This window comes from Gigantopelta aegis, chromosome 9 (genome assembly GCF_016097555.1).
Source record: "Gigantopelta aegis isolate Gae_Host chromosome 9, Gae_host_genome, whole genome shotgun sequence".
NCBI lineage: Eukaryota > Metazoa > Mollusca > Gastropoda > Neomphalida > Peltospiridae > Gigantopelta > Gigantopelta aegis.
In genome coordinates this window covers 31,635,473-31,648,083 of record NC_054707.1, presented here as the reverse complement: position 1 = coordinate 31,648,083, position 12,611 = coordinate 31,635,473, and the positions used below count along the sequence as shown (strand labels likewise).

At 35.9% G+C, this 12,611-nt stretch overlaps 1 protein-coding gene across 1 annotated transcript; it reads right to left on the bottom strand.

The window, feature by feature from the left end:
- Nucleotides 1–2,909: 2,909 nt before the first annotated feature.
- On the bottom strand, nt 2,910–9,430 carry LOC121380793 (TNF receptor-associated factor 2-like). Its single transcript, XM_041509769.1, has 4 exons — nt 9,287–9,430; nt 4,517–4,732; nt 3,999–4,116; nt 2,910–3,294 (listed from the first exon to the last, which is right to left on the bottom strand). The coding sequence occupies exons 1-4, from the start codon at nt 9,314–9,316 to the stop codon at nt 2,966–2,968; spliced, it is 693 nt and encodes a 230-aa protein (XP_041365703.1). The 5' UTR covers nt 9,317–9,430; the 3' UTR covers nt 2,910–2,965.
- Nucleotides 9,431–12,611: the final 3,181 nt, after the last annotated feature.

Below are 12,611 nucleotides of genomic sequence, written 5' to 3'. Positions count from 1 at the left end.
AACATGCCCTCACTATCAACAGTACATTTTATGAACATCACATCATTCCTGACATATTTTATTATGGTTGTCTAGAGTAACAACATGTCCTCACTATCAACAGTACATTTTATGAACAGCACATCATTCATGACATTTTATTATAGTTGTCTAGAGTAACAACATGTCCTCACGATCAACAGTATATTTGATGAACATCACATCATTCCTGACATTTTATTATAGTTGTCTAGAGTAACAACATGTCCTCACTATCAACAGTACATTTTATGAACATCACATCATTCCTGACATTTTAATATAGTTGTCTAGAGTAACAACATGTCCTCACTATCAACAGTACATTTGATGAACATCACATCATTCCTGACATTTTATTATAGTTGTCTAGAGTAACAACATGTCCTCACTATCAACAGTACATTTGATGAACATCACATCATTCATGACATTTTTATTATAGTTGTCTAGAGTAACAACATGTCCTCACTATCAACAGTACATTTGATGAACATCACATCATTCATGACATTTTTTTATAGTTGTCTAGAGTAACATGTCCTCACTGTCAACAGTACATTTGATGAACATCACATCATTCATGACATTTTATTATAGTTGTCTAGAGTCAACATACATTTGATGAACATCACATCATTCATGACATTTTTATTATAGTTGTCTAGAGTCATGTCCTCACTGTCAACAGTACATTTGATGAACATCACATCATTCATGACATTTTTTTATAGTTGTCTAGAGTAACATGTCCTCACTGTCAACAGTACATTTGATGAACATCACATCATTCATGACATTTTATTATAGTTGTCTAGAGTAACATGTCCTCACTGTCAACAGTACATTTGATGAACATCACATCATTCCTGACATATTTTATTATAGTTGTCTAGAGTAACAACATGTCCTCACTGTCAACAGTACATTTGATGAACATCACATCATTCCTGACATATTTTACTGCTGTTGTCTAGAGTAACATGTCCTCACTGTCAACAGTACATTTGATGAACATCACATCATTCCTGACATATTTTATTATAGTTGTCTAGAGTAACAACATGTCCTCACTGTCAACAGTACATTTGATGAACATCACATCATTCCTGACATATTTTTTTATAGTTGTCTAGAGTAACATGTCCTCACTGTCAACAGTACATTTGATGAACATCACATCATTCATGACATATTTTTTATAGTTGTCTAGAGTAACAACATGTCCTCACTATCAACAGTACATTTGATGAACATCACATCATTCATGACATATTTTACTGCTGTTGTCTAGAGTAACAACATGTCCTCACTGTCAACAGTACATTTGATGAACATCACATCATTCCTGACATATTTTATTATAGTTGTCTAGAGTAACAACATGTCCTCACTATCAACAGTACATTTGATGAACATCACATCATTCATGACATATTTTATTATAGTTGTCTAGAGTAACATGTCCTCACTGTCAACAGTACATTTGATGAACATCACATCATTCATGACATATTTTATTATAGTTGTCTAGAGTAACATGTCCTCACTGTCAACAGTACATTTGATGAACATCACATCATTCATGACATATTTTATTATAGTTGTCTAGAGTAACATGTCCTCACTATCAACAGTACATTTGATGAACATCACATCATTCCTGACATATTTTTTTATAGTTGTCTAGAGTAACAACATGTCCTCACTGTCAACAGTACATTTGATGAACATCACATCATTCCTGACATATTTTATTATAGTTGTTTAGAGTAACAACATGTCCTCACTGTCAACAGTACATTTGATGAACATCACATCATTCCTGACATATTTTACTGCTGTTGTCTAGAGTAACATGTCCTCACTGTCAACAGTACATTTGATGAACATCACATCATTCCTGACATATTTTATTATAGTTGTCTAGAGTAACAACATGTCCTCACTGTCAACAGTACATTTGATGAACATCACATCATTCCTGACATATTTTTTTATAGTTGTCTAGAGTAACAACATGTCCTCACTATCAACAGTACATTTGATGAACATCACATCATTCCTGACATATTTTATTATAGTTGTCTAGAGTAACAACATGTCCTCACTATCAACAGTACATTTGATGAACATCACATCATTCCTGACATATTTTTTTATAGTTGTCTAGAGTAACATGTCCTCACTGTCAACAGTACATTTGATGAACATCACATCATTCATGACATTTTAATATAGTTGTCTAGAGTAACAACATGTCCTCACTATCAACAGTACATTTGATGAACATCACATCATTCATGACATTTTTTTATAGTTGTCTAGAGTAACATGTCCTCACTGTCAACAGTACATTTGATGAACATCACATCATTCCTGACATTTTATTATAGTTGTCTAGAGTAACAACATGTCCTCACTATCAACAGTACATTTGATGAACATCACATCATTCATGACATTTTTATTATAGTTGTCTAGAGTAACAACATGTCCTCACTATCAACAGTACATTTGATGAACATCACATCATTCATGACATTTTTTTATAGTTGTCTAGAGTAACATGTCCTCACTGTCAACAGTACATTTGATGAACATCACATCATTCATGACATTTTATTATAGTTGTCTAGAGTAACATGTCCTCACTGTCAACAGTACATTTGATGAACATCACATCATTCATGACATTTTATTATAGTTGTCTAGAGTAACATGTCCTCACTATCAACAGTACATTTGATGAACATCACATCATTCCTGACACATTTTATTATAGTTGTCTAGAGTAACAACATGTCCTCACTATCAACAGTACATTTGATGAACATCACATCATTCCTGACATTTTAATATAGTTGTCTAGAGTAAGAACATGTCCTCACTATCAACAGTATATATGATGAACATCACATCATTCCTGACATTTTAATATAGTTGTCTAGAGTAACAACATGTCCTCACGATCAACAGTACATTTGATGAACATCACATCATTCCTGACATAGTCCATTGTGTCTAGAAGGCTCAGTTCAACAAATTGTTGCGAGCCAAAGCTGGGATTCCTTGGACCAGTTGGCTGACCCAAGAAAGTCTTGTTCCCATTGGTAACTTTTGGTTTGATTGTGAAGGTTGCGTTTCTGCGGTATTGTGGGTCTGGACACTGGTCTATGAGGGTTAGGGTCACTCTGTGATGGAAAGGCCACTGCAGCAGGGCATCGTAGTCGCCCTTGCAGATACAGATGAAGATGGACAGGAACTTTCCTCGTGCTGAAATAAGGAAAAGCCCATGGATATTTTATCAATTAACTGTTATATTAAAGTTTTGAAATGTTAAATAAGCACTGTACATAAACAGATTGCTTAGTTAAAGGGAAAGACCCTAGTTTTTAAACACTAAGTCATAATTTTCACCTAGACTCTAGTTTCAACACGTAAAAATGGACACAAAGTTTGGTTAATTTACAAACCTGTAACAAATTTGGACACAACAGAGTGAAAAAAGAGTCTGTGATGTTGAAATACATGTACTCTTAAAAATAAAATAAACCATGACTCTATAAGTTACTTCTCAGACGCATGTGTGTTTTTAAAAATATGAAAAAATGCATTTTGTTGTATTAGAAACACCAGGATAACCAGAAACACTTCGGTTGTGTGGAAATGGATAAGCTAAACAAAAAAATATAAGTAATCATTGACGGCTCTAATAGTGAAAACTATGCCTTAGTGTTTAAAAACTAGGGTATGTCCCTTTAAGAAGTTTGTTTAGTGTTTATGATTGTCTACCTGTTGGTAATGGTAGATTTTTATTTCAAAGTATAATAAAAATTAAATTCACATTTGTTAGATCATGTCAGTATTTTTGGCCCTTATATTATAAATTACACTTTAGTTTTAAATTATATTTTTATTCTTAACAATTGGTATAGTATATGCAAATTATATCAATTTCTAATATGAAGATGGCTCACATTTTCCATCTCCATATGGACAAAGGGAGAGAACCATCTTGTACCCGTGTCGTGACGTCATGAATGAAGGACTGAATATTGTAGTCTGGTTTCCACATTTGGCTGCATCTTGTTTATCCTGTAATTAATTGGGGTTTAAAATATTTGATTAGTTTTTTGTACTGTGATTAAACATTTATATTTAAGTCATTAACAGCATAAATTTAAATGCTTGTGTTCGTTGTGCCCTTGTACAAGAATGCCATAAAATATTTGTCAGAAGATATTACATGTAGGCCTATATTCTTGGGAAAGATCAATGATTACAAGCCGAAGGAACTTATAGTTTTTTAATGTTATTTCCAGATGTAATTAAGTAATACATGTACTACAGTTCGATTTTAATTATTATTTTAAAATTAATACCTAAATATTTATCTTAAAAGGTAATCTTAGCACACTTAAGTCGACATTTATTTGGATCTGTTATTTGTGACCTTTGATGTAGTGATCAAATTGTGAAAAGTTAAAGTGATAACCTGGAACCATTGTATTTTCCACACGCACTGACTGCCATGTAACTTCTCGAGATGGTCCATTCTGCGGTGTAGGTGTTTGATCTGCAGCGTGGTGGTCGTTAGCAGGTCTGAGAGACATCTTAGCTCGTCGGTGTGGGATACCACGGTATCGCATGCCATGGCCAGATGCATCAGCGGGTTACCGTTGACATGTTTATTCATGTGTTTCCTCAAACACTAGATATCGAGAGTACCGGTATATAAACATAATATGTATAGTTACATCTGTAATATAGTCTTTTAAAACACAAAACCTTAATTTGATCTTAAAATGAATTGTCCAACTACTTGACATCAGTTGATGAAAATCAAGCATCAGAAAGAATATGGTCTTGCCAAGGGCCAGGGCATTCATATCACTTGTGCATATACATGTACATGTCAATGCACAATTGTCAGTGTTTTCCAATATTTTGTCAGCACAGCAACCCTCTTCCCTACTGCCACAAGTTTTGTTTCTTTGAACCTAACATTACTTCAGTATCCATAGGTATGAAATTAGGAAAGCTACCTCCCATGTAAACTTTACCACCCTTGGATTCTAAAGATCTGTTTGGTTGGCAATTCCAGTCTAGCTATATTAACCGTCTTCTCTCGACAAGCGGCGGAATGTAGATTATTGGTAGAACACTCGCCAAACATTTGATGTGTCGTGGCAGGTCCCGCCCTCGAATTGGGATTATGTCTGTATATATTCCTCCTGTAGGCCTAATTATTTTAGCAACCCTCGTTACTTGGATATCTATACATGTCAAAGACGTCACTTGGAAGTGTTCACCTTTGATGGACAAAGGGGTTTTCCCACTACTGGTACTGGAACTAGTAGAAGACGACAAATCTTGTTTATACAGACACTGATATTCTAAACAGAAAAATATATTTAATTAGTAACTTTAGTCGTCAAAAGGGATCTGTATGTCGTGAACATGTTGCAATGACATCAAACTAAGCGGGGGGGAGGGGGGGAGTTGCCCAGGGTTGTAGCAAATCCTCAAATTTGTGCAAAAAATATATATTCGAAAACAACTGGCTTGCCTGAAACTTTTTTTTCATTCTACTCACAGTATTAGTGAAAATGTTTTACAGTAATTGGATTTGCAGCCCTATATAATTATAACCGTTTGTCAGTAATGCTAATATGAATAATTATTATCCAGATTCGGGTATTTTTGGTTAGTTCGGGCAAATATTTTGGGATCTCATGTCATAAACTCATAAAATTCTGCATGGCTACGCCAATGTTATTGTAACTACCTGGGTAGTACATGTATATCAAATAACAAATTGGAAAATAAGATGAAGAAGAAGTTTGTTTTGTATAACGACACCACTAGAGTAGTATATTGATTTATTAATCATTGGCTATTGGATGTCAAACATTTGGCAATTTTGACATATAGTCATAGACAGGAAACCCGCTACATTTTTCAATTAGTAGCAAGGGATCCTTTATATGCATCATCCCACAGACAGGATAGCTCATACCACGGCCCTTGATATACCAGTCGTGGTGCACTGGTTAGAGCGAGAAATAGCCTAATGGGCCCACCAACGGGGATCGATCCCAGACCGACCGCGCATCAAGTGAGCGATTTACCACTGGGTTACGTCCCGTCCTAAAAATAAGATGAAATACTAAATAGCACCTTGAAATATGAAACATAGTATTAGTCCCTAGTATATCAAGACCATATAGGGCGCTGTTTCCTCCCACTCACGTTTTAGGTCAATTAGAGGAGCCTGCTTTTCCCTTCATAAGTTGTAAGATGAGAAAAAAAGAATGTTTTTTATAATATCCCAGTATGCGTTTACGAAGTTCTGCAAAGTACTTATTTCGAAATCTTAGAGCTATTTGCCTCTAATGGCTGGTAATTGTAATCTATTCGCGCCTATTTAAAAATATATATACAGTGTATATATATATATATATGTTGAGCTATCTTCAGGTTATTAATTAATGGATTAGTTTCTGCTGCATCAGGAAATAAATACCCGTAAACATAACCGAATTTAGTATTATCTAAACCGTGGGGGCGGGCAACCAAGTAAGCTGACTTTTATGTATGTAATGGTCTCAGATAAGAAGAACCCCGAGATATTGACCCAAAAAAAAGAAAAAAAAGATGTCATTTTGATGTTTTTTTGTTACCCTAGTATCAACATAATATGATGGAAACCTAATATTTCTCTGTACATTAGTCTCTGAGACACTGAAAAAGGTATCTGAAAATTGAAAAACTGCGTAACCCATTTTCTGGTTACGTAAAATTAAATTTAGATAACCCATTTCCTTTTTTGCAATTTTCTGATGCCCGCGGTGGGCCTAATGGTGTGTAGATTATGTAGGATCATTCATTTGTGATACATGTCAACGTAGTTTTCTACAAAATGTTATTGAAAACAATGAAATACCATAAATATACAATGTATATATTAATTTAACTTGACTACGTTATTTATGTTTGTTATACTCCACATCCCGGATCAGACAAATACTTTCCATAAGATTTCCCGATTCGCCATCCATATTTACTGCATTTGTACAGACTCACTTTCGTGTCTTCAGGTATTACAGTACATGAAGCTGGGGCATCCCTTGGTTGGAATGGTGATACGAAAGTGTGTCTTTTTATCAATTGCCAAAAAAAGATGTTATATTGTGTTTGGTACCCAGCCATGTTGGGATTAACGGTAATAAAAAAGCAGATTCTGTTGCCAAGTCTGCTTTGAATTTGCCCCATGCTAATGTTGGTGTGCCTTACAATGATTTTAAATATTATATTAACCAATATGTATTTTTGACTTGGCAAGATGACTGGAACAAACAAACTCCATTGTGTTAAACCAGTCCTGGGAGTGGCAGTCCTCCTACAGGCAGTGCTTGAAGGATGAAGTTATCTTGGGTCATGCCCGTATCGGCCATACACCTTTGACACATTCATTTATATTAAAGATGGATCCTCAGTGTGAACACTGACGGTGTGCCACATTTTGGTTGAGTGTAATCATTTGAAGCCGATGAGAAACAATATATTTGGCAACAAAAAATGTTTTGGAATCTTTTAAATTCCACCCAGAAGTTTTTAAAACATTTTGATTTCTATGCAAAGTTTTAAAATATACTTACCTTGATATTTCTATTGTACATAATTTTAAATAAATTCTTACCTTGGTATTTGTATTGTATTCTATTGTACGTTTCCCACAGCTCTTTACACTGTTTATTCAAATTGTACAATTTTTATTTTTAATATAAATAATCACTTACCTTCGTTTGACACCTACTAGCCGATCTCTATTGTTGTGCTGCGTGCTGGGGTGTCGTTAAACATTCATTCATTCATTCATTCATTCCCCAGAGTAGCCTATTGTTGTATTAAATACTCTAAATTCCACCCAGAATTAATTTTAAAGTTTTTAAAACACTTTAATTTCTATAGAAAGTTTTAAAATATACTTATCTTGATACTGTATTTGTATTGTATTATACTGTCTCCCACATCTCTTTACTCTGTGGTTTTACAGAGTTAGATAAATAATATTTCCATATACTTACCTTTCTGACATCCAATAGCCGATGTGTATTTTTGTGCTGGGGTGTTGTTAAACATTCATTCATTCATTCATTCATTCGTTCATTCGACATCCTGGTTCTACATTTGGACCCGCCACCCACCAGTTCTAAATACTCTTGGATGGACCTGTTTATACTCCGCCAGTAGTAACTCTAGTGGTGTCGTTAAACAAAACAAAAACTAAGCAGTATAATGCTGAGATTCCCTTACGCATATCTTGTAAATGTACGAATAACACTTCACATTTATAGAACTTTATTATTTAATTTAAAGACAATTTAGTTGCAAACTATATTGTAGTCATTTATTATGAATAGATCCAGTCTACCTATAATATACTGTGTTTCAGATACAGATTGATAATGAAATGTTACTCTTCGATCGCAAATATGATCAAAGTGTCACACATTTTTTGAAAATATATCAGGGGTTTCTCTTATCTCAGACCATATGATCGTTATTAGTCACCTACTGTTCCAACCGGAACTACGTGTATATGTTTCATCTCCGCCCTTCTGGCTGGCTGTCTGTATGTATATCTGTCCGTACATATAGGTTTCCGGATGTGGGTTTTTTTCACAATGCCTTGAGATAGCGAGCTAAATAAAATTGTTTATCTTTAAATATCATATACTGTTACAGATCATGTGATTTACCCATTTTTCACACAGTTTTGGCCGTTGAACTTGGGAGATACGAAAATGTGTTGCTTCAGAATGTTGTTTTCCCAATGCCATGGTAGTATGAGCTGAAATTTTTTGTATAGCGTTATCATGTACTGATACAGATCAAGTTTGACTTTCATGGCGATTTACACATTGTTGACAGAGTTATGACCCTTGAATTTAGGAGATACAAATTGTTGTTGTTTTTCCTGGTGGGTTTTTTCCCCCACAATGCCTTAAGATATTGAGCTGAGACTTTGTGTACAGCTTTCTATCATGTACTGTTACATATCAAGTTTGACTTTCATTTTACACATTTTTCACAGAGTTATGGCCCTTGAATTTAGGAGATATGGAAATTTGCTGGGCCCGGTAGGTGACATGTATTGCTTTAGCAGTACTCTCAGAATTGTTGTTTACATACACACATAAGCTTCTTTTACATCGTACTATACATTCTCTGTTTTCAGTTTATAGTTACGAGTACGTACCTTCGGGGCGACAAAAACTAATCCATTCATTCCATTCAGACGATCCCCTAATTGTTTATATTATTATTTATTATTATCATTATCATTATTATTATTATTGTGTTATGTGTTATGCGTGGTTAGATTTATCAGCCGTGCTCTGGCGGGATTTGACTAGGAATGATCACCCAAAACGTGTAGAATCTTACCTTATGGTTGCAACCAGTTCCAGCGAATGGACACGCGACATCTTGTCCTAAACATCCACAATTCTCGTGCTGCTCGAGCTGTAAGTAAACGCGTGCTGTGATTTTTGCTACTTTTAAAGAGACTCACTTGAAAGTGATTTTCATTTGTTAAAAAGCTCTATTAAGTAGTTCGAAACTTGTTACAGTGGCAGTAAAAACAAAACGATTTTTGTTTTTAATCGTGTGATTAGGATCTACAAAACTATATAAAATATGCAGTAAATTTGTGCTAAGCAGGAACGAGACATCGATCATTTGCACAACATCATTTAACAATATACAAAAGCAATGACGAACACTAGTGCATTATAAAAGTTGAGCGGATCGACATGGATGTTCAATGTATAATTTTATTTCTTTAATATGCCTATTTGTTTCATTATATATCATTTTAATTAGCCGATCATTTCATTCCAAAATCTGTATTTTAAAATTTGTTTCACAGTAATTTTAGAAATGTAGGCCTACAGCAGAAGTGGCGCGTCACCAGTTGGATTCGGAGTATGAACGAACTCTCTTTTGAAAACGAACCTCTTACAATGGTTAATGGGCACATTGATTTATTAATCATCGACTATTGGATGTCAAACATTTGGACATTTTGACATATAGTCTTAGAGAGAAGTATGCGTATGGATCAAGGAAAGAAAAAGAAAAAATGTTTTATTTAACGACGTACTCAACACATTTTATTTACGGTTATATGGTGTCAGACATGGTTAAGGACCACACAGATATTGAGAGAGAAACCCGTTGTCGCCACTTCATGAGCTACTCTTTTCGATTAGCAGCAAGGGATATTTTATATGCACCATCCCACAGACAGGGTAGTACATACCACGGTCTTTGATATACCAGTCGTGGTGCACTGGCTGGAACGAGATATAGCCCAATGGGCCCACCGACGAGGATCGATCCCACACCGACCGCGCATCGAGCGAGCGCTGTACCACTGGGCTACGTCCCGCCCCTGTGGATCAAGGAGTAAACTTTGGTGGTGGCGTAGCCTACATCAATAAAGGTACATGTTTGTGTGTTAGTTTTTAAGAAATCGAGCATGTTGAGGATATTTAAGGTACTTGCAGTTCTCGGGGGTCAGCTAGGGGCCTAGATTGTCAGGATAATCGAACTTTATAACTTTATCCTTGATCAGTTACATGCTCGATTGATGACCTTTCCACGGAGTCGTAAAGAAATGGTTTAATAGCGTATTCGGTTTTAAACACATCATGACAAATCATCGGAACAAACATATTTGTCAAAACTGTGTTTACATATGATATATTGGCGTAGCCAGAATTTTTGTGTTGAGGGGTGGGGGCACTGTCTATCAGTATGTTAATTCTAGTTTAATTACATGTGTTAATGGATCACAGATCAATTAGCCTCTTTTTGTTTCCCTCAGCACTTTTTGTATTTATATTTAAAGTTGATTGGGGGAGAAGAGATGTGATTTGGGGTGAGGGATCCTGTTCACGCACACACACACACACACACTTTGGCACCTTCTTACGTCCGTGATTCCTTTAAATTATTTTCGAATCCAACGTGGTTCTATCCTTACTACATTATTGCATGAGCACCTTTAAAAATGTCTTTTATAACCACAAAAACTACAAAATTCCAAGTTTCAAACATAGGCCTATTTATTTCAAAAAGGCAAATATATTGGAACCCTCTTATTCTCGAGGCACAAAATATATTCTCACATTGGTGAAATAACTATTTGTACAAAATCTTTCAAATTTCATGTAAATTATATAGTTTTGATATTGCTTTTGAATCTATCTTCCATATTACCTCTCCTTTAAGCATCAATATCTTTTTGCATCCATCGAGAGCAAGAGCTGCGTCACTGTCATGTTGAATATGTTCGTATGTAGGGTTGAGTTTCTCGTATTCCGACTCAGCACTCGCATCGTAACAACTCGGACGTATTGCTGAACTAACTTTCTGTCTCTCTACGTTAGCCATTTTGGCCGTGTTCTCTGTCTGTCGAAATATGTTCAAAATAATAATAGCCAACATCATCATTATCATCATAATTGTCATCAACAACAACATAAAACTTAGCCTATCGTCGTCATCATACCAGTTTCATTCTGGCTAGTCGCATGGATTTATAAGCGGCAGATGGACCACCACCACCTCCTGTCCTGGAAGGAGGAGCCAGCCGAGGCCGGCTCTTGTGCCCAGGACAGGCGTGCGCTACAACAGCTTTCTCTGAATGTGCATGTAAAGCCCTATGACCTGACCTCACCACCACCACCACCCCCACCCCCGCTAATTCTCTTAATTCGAGTAACCACGACGGAGACATTCGTGTAAAATGAGCTGGCCTGTAAACTTTTCACTGTGTATTTCCGTTATTCTGTCTCGTGAATTATATATTTGTGGAATAGGTAAAAACTGCATTTGAGAACATATATTTTTCAATTTTACCGGAGAAACATGGCCCCAAACCCCCTCAAAAATCTCACTCAATAGGCTCTTTCGATATTCATTATTTCCGTCTTGCCTAAATAGTTAAAAGTTTGTTTTGTTTAACGACACCACTAGAAGACTAAATTTTGACATATAGCCTAGTCTTAGAGAGAAAACCCTCTATAATTTTTCCATTACAAATAGGCCTAATTAAAGGATATTTAATATGCACCATGCCACAGACAGGATAGCACATACCACGACCTTTGGTATACCAGTCGTGGTGCACTGGCTAGAACATGAAATAGCCCAAAGTGCCCACCGACGGGGATCGATCCTGAACTGACCGCGCATCAGATGAGAGCTTTATCACTGGGCTACACCCTTGCCTGAATCTAGTTTTGAGTAGGGCATAGGCATAGGTTCGTAAGTAGGCTACCGGCGTAGCCAGGGGAAGCATTTCCCAATCATACCGCCCCCCCCCCCCATCCCCCTTTTTATATTTGCCTATATGCTAACACGACTTACAGACCGTGTGGGTGGCCCACCCAATGTGAATACCCCCACCCCCCTCCCATAAAATCCTGACTACCGTACGCTTATGGTCACATATATATGCAGTTGTTAAAAAAATATAATTACTGAACAGTGATGTAAAATATAGGTCTACTGCG

What these genes read in the sequence shown, in the direction of transcription:
- LOC121380793 (XM_041509769.1), bottom strand. Translation starts at nt 9,316, where the DNA reads ATGAATGGATTAGTTTTTGTCGCCCCGAAG. An exon ending in TAGTTTTTGTCGCCCCGAAG is followed by an intron (nt 4,733 to 9,286) that starts GTACGTACTCGT and finishes CTCGATATCTAG; the next exon opens with TGTTTGAGGAAACACATGAA. An exon ending in GGAAAATACAATGGTTCCAG is followed by an intron (nt 4,117 to 4,516) that starts GTTATCACTTTA and finishes AATTAATTACAG; the next exon opens with GATAAACAAGATGCAGCCAA.